The sequence below is a fragment of the Daphnia magna genome, linkage group LG9 (genome assembly GCF_020631705.1).
Source record: "Daphnia magna isolate NIES linkage group LG9, ASM2063170v1.1, whole genome shotgun sequence".
NCBI classification, from domain to species: Eukaryota; Metazoa; Arthropoda; class Branchiopoda; order Diplostraca; family Daphniidae; genus Daphnia; species Daphnia magna.
This window is the reverse complement of record NC_059190.1, coordinates 5,552,338-5,566,942: the sequence shown is the minus strand read 5'-3', so window position 1 is coordinate 5,566,942 and position 14,605 is coordinate 5,552,338. Positions and strand designations below refer to the sequence as shown.

General features: G+C 39.5%; 1 protein-coding gene and 1 pseudogene across 2 annotated transcripts; both read right to left on the bottom strand.

The window, feature by feature from the left end:
- Positions 1-1,243: 1,243 nt before the first annotated feature.
- LOC123475833 lies at positions 1,244-2,778 on the bottom strand. Of its 2 annotated transcripts, XM_045178919.1 has the most exons (5): positions 2,462-2,778; positions 2,302-2,374; positions 1,781-2,221; positions 1,557-1,658; positions 1,244-1,482 (listed from the first exon to the last, which is right to left on the bottom strand). In XM_045178919.1, exons 1-5 carry the CDS (start codon positions 2,684-2,686, stop codon positions 1,364-1,366), a joined length of 960 nt encoding a protein of 319 aa, XP_045034854.1. In that variant the 5' UTR covers positions 2,687-2,778; the 3' UTR covers positions 1,244-1,363. The 2 variants fall into 2 exon arrangements, with proteins under 2 accessions (XP_045034854.1, XP_045034853.1); XM_045178918.1 differs by having other exon boundaries at positions 2,302-2,775.
- A 9,743-nt stretch (positions 2,779-12,521) lies between these two features.
- Positions 12,522-13,543, bottom strand: LOC123475971 (annotated as a pseudogene).
- Between the last annotated feature and the right edge of the window lie 1,062 nt (positions 13,544-14,605).

The following is a 14,605-nucleotide window of genomic DNA, read 5'->3' as shown; positions in this document are numbered from 1 at the left end:
TCATCTTGTCCTCAAGAAGCACATCTCCAACTCTTAGCCCATGTCGATCTTTACCTATGATCTCTTGAAGAGCGACTATGTGAGCTGTAGTAGCTATAAAGTTTCCCAATGGAATAGATTTTTGGGTTTTGTTCAATCTTGTTCTTAACTTTGCTCCTAGATGTGTAACGTCTTGGAAAAAGATAATACAGCTGGGAAGAAAATCACATACGAAGAAAGGGAAACTTCTTCGAAGACTGTGGGGATCAGATATTGAAAGACCAGTTGGATGCTCGGTTGAATGGCTCGGATGGCTGGAATGTACGTCAGATGAAGCTTGTGGTGAAGGCGGTATAGAAGCTCCGAGGCGGATACGATTTCTCATCACTTTCATTTCACGTGAGTCGCCGTCAGCTGAATAGGCAGCAACTTCTATTCCAAAGGCTTTAAGTTTCAAAGCCACAAAATTGAGTCGGTTGTTGACGTCAATAGAAGTATATTTGCTGTTGGTGCCGAAAGAAAACAAACGAAGAGGAGATAACCCATCAAGAAGTGGTTGAATCATCCCTATCATGACGAGACTGAAAGAAAATCAAACATCAATTAAGTTATGCTCAATAACTTTTACTTTTCTGAACCAAAAATAATGCTTACCTAGCTCTGTCGTACTGGTTGAACTGTTTCACGATATCTTCGGTCGTCCGGGCAATGAATACATCTAAATCGGGAAACCCGTTGTCTTTTAATGGAGCTGAAAAACCAACCAGTGAATTAGTTTTTTCGTGGTAATCCACGCATCCGAGAACTCCAGTTGCATCCGCCGATAGCACGACGATTGGGGGGGCGTTGTTTGTTTTGAGGTATTCCACCACGGCAGAGAAATTTATGCCGTCTTGGGATGGGAGATCAAACGTTCGAAGACGGTCTTGTATAGTTGAAGGCGAGGGAAAAATTCCAATAAAGTTGCTGTGAAAGATCTCGTAGATACGACGGCCTCCAAGGATCCAAACATTGATACAGAAATGTTCAAGAACAACGTCGTCGTGTCTTAACCCTTTAGGTTTCTTTCCAAATTGTTTTACAGCTTGCCGCATCATTCTAGTTAAAAGAGATTGACCAGCAACTTCTAGAGGATTTTCTTGATTAAGAGAGGCGAATTTTTTTTCCATTTCTTGAATTTTTGAACGAAAAAATTCGTTTTCCTTGCGGAGGCAAATTTCCGCGTCAAGTTTGTTAACGAATTCAAAATGCGACTTCGTTGGGGCTGTGAAGAACTTTTTCTTAATTTGAGTTGCCGTCTATCGAGTCTACTATTCCAATTGATTAAAGATGATTTATGACGGGAGTTGCTGTGCGGCAATACGGCATCTCCAGTCTGTTTGTCTCACATACTCTTACTATTATCTTCTTCATTCAACGACGATGGCAACATAGAAGTCTCGTTGGATCTTTTGCTTCGATGTTTGTGTGCAGTCGACTTTCCTTTTTCAAAATCAAAGTTACCTGAGAAAATTGTAAATAAAAGAATTAGCATGAATAAGCAATAACAACTTTTTATTGGAAACAAATAGGCTTACCATTATCATTTGATGGTGAAGAAATTTCTGATGGGCTGCGATATCCACTTCCATCGTCACCGTTACTATCATTTGTTTCGTCCCCAGCAGCAAGATCAATAACTAAAGAAAGCAAAATATTTCAAATATTAGGAAGATAGTTTGCGATTTCGTCGTAACATGGAACAATTCTTGTGTCAATTTAAGTTTTTGCTGGATAAGTAATGAACAAAATAATGTAATACCTGAAGTAGTAGATTTCCTTTTTCGTGAAACTTCATTTCCACTGTTGGGTGTAGAAATAGCAGTTGATTCTTCCTGGTTTTGATTTGTTGTTGGACTCGCTGTGGAAACTTTCTTGGTTTTGTTGTGTTCAGCATTTATGTGGTTAGTGAAGTTTGAGATTTGCCAGGAGGATCCTTCCTTACTTTGCTGTAACTTGTAGGTCTTGTTGCAGAAGGTGGAAGCAGATGTTTTAAATTTGCACGTAACAGTATTTCCAGCCACTCTGAACTGATTTTCACACTCCATGTTCTTTCTTTTCCCCCAACGTAAAATGCAGTCTTCTAGTCTCCCTTCTAGTGCTCTGATTTCTTCATTTGAAGGTTTAGGCCTACTGTTTGCCACGGATGATGTATGCTGCTGCCCTTCTGTGTGTGCCAAATCTTTGGTTGGCATTGTACGATCTGAATGTATGCATAGAAATAGTGATGTAGTAACATGTTGAGCATAACATATAAATATGCATTATAATGTCTAAAATTACCTTTTATAGTAGGAGCAGGGTCTTTAATCTTTGTCACAACTTTGAAACTAGCCTCAAGTTCTTTACTCACTTTCTGTATAACACGTAAGACCATTTTGTCACCAATAGAAAACTTAAATTTGTCAGGACATAATTTATAAATTGGGCCAAAGAGTTTTACTTTGTCTTCTTCACTCATTTTGCTTGCAATGTCAACATTTCCCATTTCTCTTACGGAGCTTTCAAGTTCTTTAATTACTTCGTCATTGATTTCGGCCATAACTCGAATGCCGACTAGATTGTTCGTGGATAGAATGTGTTTCAGATTAAGTGGGACAATAACTTGGTTTTCTTTCAGTAAACCCCAAAAGTTTTCTAATTCTTTGTCAGTTTCTTCGTCATTCATTTTTAAGCTTTAACAAAGTCCCGATTCTCAAAATCTCAATCACGATGTTTAGCAGACGGTTAAAAACATTCAGGGCATTTTTTTGCCATTACCTTTTTGTGTAACAAAAAGGTAATGGCAAAAAAAATTAATTTTCGTGTTAAAACTTTACATATTTTTTATATTTTTTATATTTTTTATATTTTTTCATATTTTTTATATTTTTTCATATTTTTCATATTTTTTCATTAAAAATACGGGGGTGTACGGATATTTTTTCGAGTTGACTACCCCTCGGCTAGAAGCTCAATTCGCCCTACCTCATGTCCGGGACCAGAGGACAAAATTACACCACGTCCTCACGGCATTGAATCCTGAATCGGTCAGCCAAATTTCAAACATCGTCCAACAGTCTTCGGACACTCCGTATGATAACATCAAGGAAAGACTTGTGAACATCTTTGCCGAGTCGGAGAGTAGGAAGGTCCAAAAACTGTTGACCGAGATGGAACTTGGCGATTGCTGACCTACTGTGCTCCTTAGAGAGATTAAAGCTTTAGCTGGACAATCAGTTGCCGAACCTTTCTTGAAGTCACTTTTTTTGCAGCTTATGCCATCAATTGTTAGAAATATTTTGGCTGCCAGCAATGGCACCCTCGATGTTTTAGCCACTATGGCCGACCGAATTCTGGAGGCTTCAAATTCTCAGCCCTCGTACGGTGTCGCAGCTGTTTCACTTTCTCCACAGTCAGAGGAGATGAACAAAAAATTCGAAGAATTATGTTCAGACTTGATCCGCTGTATAGAGCAACTGCAACGACCATCGCGTATAAAGGTCGCGATCCCATTATCCTTTCAACACTCGGCGTCCTCGATCATGGTCACAAACTGCAAGTGTGACCGTGTGACCAGCAAATACTGTGCTGGTACCACGGCACATATGGCAACCATGCCAAAAACCGCCGTGAGCCTTGCAACTTCAAAAATAAAAAAAAAAGAGTAGAGTCAGCGCTGGGAGCGGCAAACGTTAGGACTCATAAGTGTAGCGACCTTTTCATCGCAGACATCGTGTCTAAGGTCCGTTATTTAATCGATTCTGCGTCGAATATTTCTGTAGTCCCACCCAGATCCCGCTTCAATCCAGCTGAACGCACGCTGTTTCCAGCAAATGGGTCGCGAATTGCCACATCCGGACAAACGTTAGCGGCATTGAACTTGGGGTTGCGACGCTCTTTCAAGTGGATTTTCACTATCACGGATGTTAATTGCCCTATAATCGGAGCAGATTTTCTACAACACTTTGGGTTGCTCCTGGATCTGAAGAATCAACGCCTGCTCGATTCTGAAACATTTTTATCTACACCAGGAAGGCAAAGCAATCCATGTGACGCTCCGCAAGTTTTTACCGTCGATCCAACGAACAAGTTTGCGACGCTATTACGTGAATTTTCCTTCATTTCTCGCGAAAAACCGAACTACAAAACTCCGGCTTATAACGTCACTCATCAAATTTTGACAAATGGTCCTCGCGATCGTGATCGCCCCTGCTCGAAGACTTCCACCGGATAAGCTTAAGGCTGCGAAATTGGAATTCCAATTGATGATGGATCTTGGTATTTACAGGCCTTCAGATAGCCCATGGACCAACCCGCATCACATGGTAAAAAAACTCCGACGATACTTCTTGGAGACCTTGTGGGGATTACCGGGCACTAAACGCTGCAACCATCCCTGACAGATACCCGATCCCACACATCATGGATTTCAATGCGCAGCTTGCCGGGGAGAAGATCTTTTCAAAGGTGGACATCGAGCTTTCCACCATATTACCGTGGAGCAACAGGACATTAAAAAAACCACAGTCAACACCTTATTCGGCCTTTTCGAATTCCGGAAGATGCCTTTCGGTTTGAAAAATGCCGCACAGTCCTGGCAGAGGTTCATCAACTCCGTCCTCAAGGAATTCGACTTCGTCTTTGCCTGCAGGGACGATCTGCTCATCGCGAGTTTCTCCAAAGAACAGCATTTCAAACACCTACGCTTACTTTTTGCTCAGTTGGAAAATTTTAACATCAACCATTTTTATTTCGCTAAATGCGTCTTCTGAGTAACTGAAATTTCCTACCTAGTTTACCTCGTAAAAACTTCAGGTATCTTACCCCAACCGGACAGGGTAAAGTCAATTGCGGAGTTTCCTCCCTCCAATCAAATTTGGGAACAGAGGAAATTTCTCGGACTGATTACCTTTTACCGACGCACTTCCAAGACTCTGGAAACGAGCTAGCTCTACTACAACGAGTATATACACAGCAACAAGATACGCGACGCCAGGCCGGTTGTCTGGACTGAAGAAACCCGAAATATTTTCAACAAGTTGAAGAAAGACCAGAGCGAAGCAACACTCCTCGCCCATTCTTCACAGGATCTGCCGTTAGTGCTGATGACGGATACAAGCAGCCTCGCAGTGGGTGGTGCCCTCCATCAGAGGAGAGGTTCGACGTTAAAACCTTTGGCCTTTTTCTCGCGCAAGCTAGATAAGGCGCAAAGGAACTATAGCACATACGATCGGGAGCTGCTCGCGCTCTATCTGGCCATCAAGAATTTCCGCTACGCCATGAAGAGTCGAGACTTCACCATATACACGGATCACCGTCCGCTGACTTGACACGTTGCAACAAAAAACGAATTGTGCTTCGTCATGGCAACTGCGACATCCCGACTACATCGGTTAGTTAACAACGGATATCCGTTACGTCCCTTGACAAGACAATTAGCCTGCCGACCTGTTTTCGTGAGTCTCGACCATCTCCACTATCTCCATTTCCAGACATCAAGCTAGAGGAAATTACAAAACTCGAAGAATGCGATCCTGAACTTCAAAATCTATTGTCCACTAACGAAACATCTTTGAAATTGCAGGAAATTTTTTGCCTTGTGGCAAATTTTTCTGCGATACCTCGACTGTACGCGATCGTTCTTTCGTTCCGGCACATATCCGAAGGACGATCTTTGAAAGTCTTCACAACCTCGCTCATCCTGGAGTTCGTGCAACAGTAAATATGGTACGCCGCTAATATATGTGTGTATATGTAAATATGTGTGCCTAATATATCGAGAGATTGTCACCGATGGGTCCAAACTTGTTTAGCCTGCCAGAAAGGGAAGATCTCCCGCCATACCACTAGTGCCATCGGCAAATTCGAGCCGGTTTCAGCCCGTTTTGAACATATCAACGTGGACATCGTTGGACCACTGCCGCCAGCCGGGGATTTAACTGTCTCGTCACCATCATAGACAGATTCTCTTGTTGACCAGAAGCAATCCCAGTGCAAGAAAGCTCGTCGGAAACCGTCACTGAAGTCCTTTTCTTCCATTGGGTCTCCCGTTTTGGCATTCCAGCCAAAATTACAACAGACCGAGGACGTCAATTTGAGTCGTCATTATTCCCCGCCTTCGTCAAGCTCCTCGGCACGCATCACGTGAAAACAACAGCTTACCACCCGCAGGTGAATGGCAAGGTCGAGAGGTGGCACCGCTGTCTAAAATCTGCTCTTAGAGCTCAACTTACCGACGATTAGGTGGGTTCCTTACCTGCTGTTCTCCAAGGTTTAAGAACTTACCATATTCAATGCGCCAACAACACCACAGCCAAAACCCCCTACGGACAAAACCTTTGCTTACTTGCTGCAATCTTCCCGGAATCCCAAGTGGCTGACAAGTCTGGACTCTTTCGCGAACTCGCTGCACAACCAGATGTCAAAAATTCGCCCAGTCCCAGTTGCACATCATTCACCCGACAAGCCTTATGTTCATCCAACGCTTCATACTTGTTTTCATGTTTTTTAGCGACACGACGCCGTCCGTAAGCCATTAAAACCAATCTACGATGGACCATTTCTAGTCAAATCTAGAACGCCAAAAACCTTCGTGATAGGAAAGCCTCGCGGCGACCAATCCGTAACAATTAATCACCTGAAACCTGCCTTTTTGTAAGTAGTGGAAAATACGGCACCAAAAATTGTACCACAAAAGGAAATTTCACAGCCCGCTGAATCTCCTGCAGTACAACGCACTCGAACCGGTCGCATTGTTCGATTCCCCCCAAAATTTTGTTTTTTATAAATTGTTTCATTCATTTTCATTCGGTGTGTTTCGCATCCGTATTTGTTTGTATGCCTTGTTTTCAAATGGGGGGGGGAGTACTGTGGCGACCCCAACGCCATTTGACTAAACAACTTAACAACTGACTTAATTTAGTTCTTGATGGAATTACGTAGTCAGGCTTAAGAACAGTAATGAATTTCTGAAAATATTTACTTTCCCCGGTCCGAAACGGTAAAATATCGTGGCGAAGCCACATAACGTAAGGACTTGACATCCACCTTGCTCTTCGTCACGTTTCCCTTATTGGCCGATCCGTTTCCCTTTTTAGGGACTCTTTTATAACCAGGATCGATCTTATGCACTGTTTTCAAATGCTACATAAATTTAAAACACGAAACAACATTTTACTTCATTATCCAGGCATTTTTAATCAAAATTTTTGATACCTTAATCAGGTTACTAGTACAACTGCCAGAGCGATTATGAAATGAGTCGCAAATTTTGCACTTCGCTTTCGTTTCATCTTTATGGTCTTTTTTAAAGTATTTGCAAATAGGGCTTATATACGACGAACTAGAGCCTTCAATGTTGTCTGCAAGACTGCAACCTTTACATACAACATATCTAACATGCAAAAGAACTCAATTTTTTCAGATTTTCTAACCTTAATATTTATCTCCTCCTCTAAACTTCCAAACCCTCAAAAACATCCAAATTCTCAGCGTCACTTTCTATTGTAGCCATGATGTTGAAAATACTTTCACGAAAACGCACTTATTCGATTACCAAACTCGCGTGAAAATAGCAGACGCAAGTGTGTTGACAAAATTAGTAAAAGATAAAAAGAGTGATGGAAGAAATGGATTGTTCATCTTAATTATTTGGCGCCTTAATTAGAACAGTTATTATCGTATTCGATAGATGGCGCTGAAAACCGAGCACGACTACATTCACTCAATTTCTACTCGCTTTTCGAGTAGAACTCAATCCTACTCGAGTTTCGAGTGTCGAGTATTTTGTCGAGTAGACTCGACAACACTTCCCCACGCGCGAGGAGTCTCTTCCAGGCCTTTGAACAGAGCTGGCCTCGTATCGATCGACTATGAAAAATTCCTCGCTCGCTATTTGTAATTTGTGAATTAAGTAGTGAATTTGTCAGCTGATTTATCTTATTAGTCCTAGGGTTTGTAATTTCTTTGGTATTTTTGATTATTAGTCCTAATATTTTAAGAATTATTTTGGGCTACTAAAGTAGTGATTAAAATTAAAATTAATAAAGCATGATTTAAATCATCTCTCATGTTCTAAAAATTTTCTTAAAGATTATCTTTTTTGAAAGTAATTTAAAATTTTGGAGCGTCTTCAGAAAACCAAATGGTAAAAGAGACTAGCATGTGGGTTGTAGAAAAAATTGGTTAAGACTTTCGATGGGCGTGTCTTAAAGTTTACTTGTTTCATAATATTATCTTTTTTGATTCAAATATAAAGTTTGGTGCGTAGTAGATAGTTTTAAGAAACAAATTAATTTGGACTTAGTTAAACTTATAAGATTGACTAAAATCGTGCCAAGAAATAAAGAAGTGCTGGTATATTGACAGTTTTAACTAATCGAGCTAGAATCATAACTAGTCTTTAAAAAATACCAGTGTATTTGGTCGACTCTGAATAAAGTGTATACTAGGCAATTTACCTACACTAGATTTGGAAGTCTTGGTCATAGAGTTCTTAGTCGATGAAGGACTGGAAACAGTGATTTTTGTACGAGCCATCCTTTGGTCAATTTCCTAAACAACCCGGATTTAACATGAAATCTATTTTTGTGAACATACAAATAGGCTATAACCAATTATACTCACTGTGCAAGTGAAAGAATCACAGTAAAATTTCTTTGGTTGCCACGAAAACCAATTGTTTAATCACTTGCACATGACCACATGGGCGTATACTTGAAATTATTATCGGAGTTTTGAGCTAGTACTAATCCGGTTAATTTCTACGTCAATGATTGATTGATAGTTATAACTTACAGACGTATAGCATGTTCCAAAAAACTATTTTGATTTGATGGAGCGAACACCGCTCAGCCCCACAACAGAAAAAATTATAACAAATCAATTCGCGAAAAACTCTAGTAAAACAGTCCTGAACTAACAAATGATACTCAAGGTGATAAAGAAAATATCCATATCGCCAGAAGTTCTCACACGTTGTACGGTTGCTCTTTGCTTACCATAGATGCCAGGTACCGTAGCTTGAATTCAAGCACGTTCTTATTAACTTGTGACGCAATGATTTTCAACTCTCGGCACAGAATGAGGTCATCTTCTTTCATTATTCGAAAGTTGTTTGATTTCATTTGCATTTGGAAGAAAAATTATAAACAATCACACAGAAAACAGTAAAAATGTAATGAATCAATTTAATTAAACACATCCACTTTGCGCGTTAAAAGTTTTACTAGCTCTGAACTTTGAACTCCATCTACCAACACTTCGTAGTAAATATTAATAGTTTACCTGTTTAAGGAGAGGTAGGGCGGTTTCGGCGCAAAATCATCATAAGGGGGTTAGGTAATGTCAGTCCAGACACCTTTTTTTCCCCCCTAGGTATTAAATGTCTCCAAAAAAGTGTAGACTCTATTATCGGTAAACTCCCCTACCCCCGGCTAAATAAAACAATTTCTGTAATACAAAACAGAGTCTTTCCAATACTCGTTATTGTCATTATCGGGTCGGGTAATCGGGTAGCATATGGAAACACCAGATTATTTTTATCAGTATACTAGCTATCTGCTAGCAAATTGTTTGTGGCTTATTGGATACGCATGTATGTAAACGTATGTAAAATCTTGGTAGATCTAATGTCGGAGACTGCCGACTCAGGGTAAGTATTCTAATATATATTTTTCTTTATTATTCTTTCTAGGCCTAACACCGGAGTGTCAGCGTATGTTTGGTTTGTATATTTCTGGGCCTAGCACCGAATTGCCAGCGTATGAGTCTGTATATATATTTTTTAGCCTAACACCTTTATGGGGTGTTATCGTATGAAGAAGAAGAATTTACCGTAAAGAACGGAAGACGATGGCGGGTTAAGGCCGCGACACAAACAGCTATAACTGAAGGGTACAGGAAAAGATGAGAATATTAGTTTATAAATAACTGATGACTCTATTTTCTTTAGGCGCGGATTACTGGATAACTTCGGTTGTTGAGCGGCTAGATCTTCGGCGGCGGTCTGTTGAATGGCGGCAAGGCGCAAATTCAGCAGCAATGGCAGCAAAGGCAGCAAAGGCAGCAAAGGCAGCAAAGGCAGCAAGGGCAGCAAGGGCAGCAAAGGCAGCGAAGATGACAGGGCAGACAGGCGGCGAACAGCAGACAACAACAAAAACAATAAAGAATAAACAGAGATAATATCAATGAAGTAGACCAAGCGGGAAATCGGTGGAAAAATTGTGTGCGTTTAGACTTGATGGATGAGATAACTGTTTACAAAATTATTCCTGTCATGAAAATAGTGTAATTGTTTACGAATTAAATTTTCATTAAACATATTTTTTTTTTCAAAATTTGGAATATAATATATCTCATCAAATATTTATTTAATTATGTTCGTTAGCTAGATTTGCTCTGAAAACTATTAACGCAACAGAGAAGGGATGCTGCTATATTTATTTATTTAATTATGTTCGTTAGCTAGATTTGCTCTGAAAACTATTAACGCAAACAAGCTTAGAATGCGGATCAACCGCGTCGCCGACGGAAACCTATCCATAAGCCAATATCAATTTAGTAACAGATAGCTAGCAAACTGATAAAAATAAGTTGGTGTTTCCATATGCTACCCGATTACACAACCCAATAATGACAATATCAAGTAATGGAAAAACTCTGTTTTTTATTGCAGAAATTGTTCTACTTAGCCGGGGGGTAGGGGAGTCTATCGATAATGCAGTCTACATTTTTTTCCAGACATTTAATACATAGGACAAAAAAAGGTGTCTGGACTGACATTACCCAACCCTCCTTATGCTGATTTTGCACCAAAACCGTACTACCTCTTGTAAAGGTCTCTAGGCTGTGTATTAGCCAAAAGACCACTCTGAATAAGATGTTTCAACCATGCTCTTATATACCGATGATTGAAAGTTAAGATGGGAGGGGTTTACAATAACTTTTACTTTTATCATAAACAGTTAGCCTCAGGGAAGGTTGCATTCGTGACGACCTTCTTGCTGGGTGGGGTTGCTGTTGCTGTTGCTGGGAGGAGTTGCTGCAGTCTATTACATTCCTTTCCCCCTTCGACAAGAAGAAATTGGTCCTCAAATTTTTTTCCTCTCTGTCATCCGATTTTTTTCTTCTCATTACTTCTTTCCGGCATGTGGTGTGACAATGGTTAGATGAAAGCATGTTTTTACCTGTCACCAGCTTGACCTATTTTCTTTCCTTCACCATTTTCCTTGTTTTTTTGGCTATGTGTATATAGTTGGAGACTCAAAATACAAGATATGTTTCCTTTACCGTTATTCATTACCTTTAGGCTAATAAGAGTGTTAGTTAATAAATGATGGTCTACGTTCCTTTTTTATAGGAATGCTATGACAGATTTCAATCTTTTTTTTTCTTCTCTGCTTTTCCTCTCTTTTCTTCTTTTAGTTTGTTCTTGACGCTCTTTTACGTCGATCCTTCGTTTTTCTTTCTACGTTCGTTTTGTGTGTTTACTTGTTTTGTTTGTTGCTTGTTGCTATTTTTATTTTTTGTAAAGGTTAGTTGTTTTTAGATTCAGTTTCCGTTGAGCATCTGCAAAGGTCTTCCCATACCATTTCATAACCCACAACGTAAGTGCACGTCGTGTGTTTTCCTGTGCATTTTCGAGCTTGATCTGATTCCCAGTTTTCTTCCATAATGGGGTAAATACTGCGTTGTTTCGGTGCAAACTGCGTTGTTTACCTTAAAAAGGTAAACTATCAATATTTACTACCCACAGATGGCTTTTTCAAAATAAATCGGTGTTAACCTTTTTGTGCAGGATTCTGTACTCCATTAAAATGTTGGAGTGGTCAGAATTAACATGCATCTTTATGCTTTAACATACTTTATTATCTGCACGATCATACCCTTCACGTTAACAGGTGGTACACAAGAGGGATAATTCTTTCTTACAAAATGTCTTATACAGACACAGTGACAGAGAAGGGATGCTGCTATACAGCAACCTGGGTTTACGCAAACCACACGGTTTGGCAACTCAACACCTCCTCTCAAATTGTGCGACCTTTCGGAAGTGGTTTCACTCCAAGTGTTTTTGTTAGGATTTCAGCTAGTTGTTCTTCAGTCGGGATATAGGAGATTTCAATTTCGCCATTTTGTTGCTTGTCTTGGATGAAGTGATATTTAATATCAATGTGCTTGGTTCTCGAAAAATCTATTGCCCCGCCAGACTGACGGTGCTTGTATGACCCTGATAGCTATTGCACCGTCAGGGCAATACTATAGGCTAGTGGAGCTTGGGGGGGGGGGGTATACCCTGACGGCCGGCTACAGTTTGGCCCGCCTACATCCTCATTTTATGTGAATGTTGTTTATACTTCAACTACTTCAATAAAACTCAATGTTTATTTTTTGTATTATCATCATATTAGTGTATTGTTTGTATTCAAAATATAACAGTATTAAAAATCAGTCAAAATGTAGTCAAAAGTATAGGAGAATAAGACAAATGGACGGTGTTGAATTTTTTCCCTTTTTTTTAACTACATTCTTAATCGTAAGGTGATATGTGTACACAAACGAATTATTTTTGGTACTAATTTTTTTATTGTAGAAGTACCTTTTAATGCGGTGCATGGTGTTATTGCCGAGTGTACAAAGTTGTTGTCTTTCTTTCATGGGCCACGACTTCACCCATCTCGGGCTAAACCAATGTGTATCGAAATAGGCTCCAAGGTTCCAATCCACTGTATTTGAAAATAAAGATTAGTTAGGAATGTGATTTTCTGTTATAAATTTATTACCTAAGGCACAAAGATACTCCAGTGCTTCAACAAACTTGTTGTCTATTGTTGCATATAGAGCCTCTTTGAAGACTTCGTAGATTTCTGCCTTGAAGCCCACTGACAAATCCGTGGTGTATAATTTTCTGTCCACTGCCCGTGGAGCAAGAAAATGACATAGCATATGTGTTGAACGGTGGAATTTATCTTTAATGGCTGAAATTTCCCAGCAGTCTTTGTCTGTGTGAAAAATCTCGGTGATAGAATTGTCGTTGTTCTAAAAGGAAAAAAAAAAGTTAGTTGAAATATCTTTTGTTCAATACAGATAGTTCTTACATTACAGAAATATTTTAGCCCAGTAGCAATAATTGCTTCGGTCTCTTCTCGTACAAAGAAGAAACCAACTGGCTGTCCAACCCCGAAGTTGTCTTGAACAATTAGAGTGTAAAGAGGCATCGAGAGCTGGGTGATGTTGTGGGTTCCATCCAATTGGAGAACTTTGCCATACTTTTGGTATAACATCCTCTGATCAGCCAACTGGACAAAAATGCATTGAATATCGCCTTTGTCATCCGTGAAAACGTTGACGATATTTTCTTGATTATTGCCAAGATTTGCTAGGATTTCAAAGGTTGCTGAACAAGTATTTGACGAGAGTCCTAATTCAACAACAATTTTAAATTAGCTTCAACCAAGTATTTAAGTAATTTAGTCTTACCTGTCCTGGCTTGCTTCGTGCGAAGATCTTTGCTCTTCATATAGTGTCCTTAGCTCTGATGCATCTCTTTTTGTCGTCAATGTTGGGTTGCCCCCAACGGCCAACGCTGAGGTGGCGAACTGGAAAGCTGCTGTATTTTACCTAAGCATTCTAGTTATGTACAACAATGAATAGGTGAACTTGTGAACAAATTGTAAACAAATTACGATACTTACTCCTTCCGACGGTATAATTTGTTGTGGTCTTTTGAGCACATGTGATTTGCGTGATCCCTGCAAAATTTATATTTCTCAAGGAGAAACAGATCCATTTTTGGTTGAAAAAACACCCAGAAATTGAAACAGCAATTCACTGCATACACTTTTGATGTTGGCCTTAGCCCAAATGATCGAGATTTGTGCTCCCCATAATGTGAGCACACGACATAGACGAACTTATAGACCCATTTCGTGTCAAGTTGGTTGTGAGGGGAAAGTTTCTTATTATAAGTTTCAATGGTAGAACTGTCTAATATTTTTAAAGGATAACTTTGTTCTTCGGCTAAATCGTCAATAATTTTCAAGAACTCGTCATAACAATTAAAAGTTTTACCTATATGGAGACTCTCTAATGAAACCATAGTAAAAGGCAATAAAAAATAATTGTCAAAAGTCACAGCAAAACAACAAAAACAACATAACACGTCAAAACGTAATAGAGATTTAAAAAAATTGATTGAACATTTTGTTGAACAAACGAGAAGGCAAAGCGGGATATTGCATCCTAATTGGCCGAAAATTGTATTATAATAATCTATAGTCAGATTGTAAATTCATATTTTCGCGGCTCATAAAGTAGCGGCTCTTGCAGCGGATTTGTTGTATATATTGTCTATGTTGACGATTGTTGCATGATTTACTAACTTGTAAATAATATTTCTTTAATAAGTTGTAAGCCAACACGAAAATCAAAGTATTCAGTTTATTTGAAACAGCGTGATTACACTCAACCATTCATGTGTGTCATGTGTATCACAATTACCTTAACGCCAGATAACAAAATCATTAAGAGCACCGTCAGATAGCAGCGTTCCCAGCAGCTGGCGGTGCTCTAAAAAATATGTAAGGGTGCTTAGAGTACCGTCAAG

Bases quoted from the DNA above. Each gene is read 5' to 3' on its own strand.
- LOC123475833 (XM_045178918.1), bottom strand. From the start codon at position 2,686: ATGAATGACGAAGAAACTGACAAAGAATTAGAAAACTTTTGGGGTTTA. The intron at 2,222-2,301 runs GTAATTTTAGAC...GCATACATTCAG, and splicing joins CCCTGCTCCTACTATAAAAG to ATCGTACAATGCCAACCAAA. The intron at 1,659-1,780 runs GTATTACATTAT...TGCTTTCTTTAG, and splicing joins AAGGAAATCTACTACTTCAG to TTATTGATCTTGCTGCTGGG.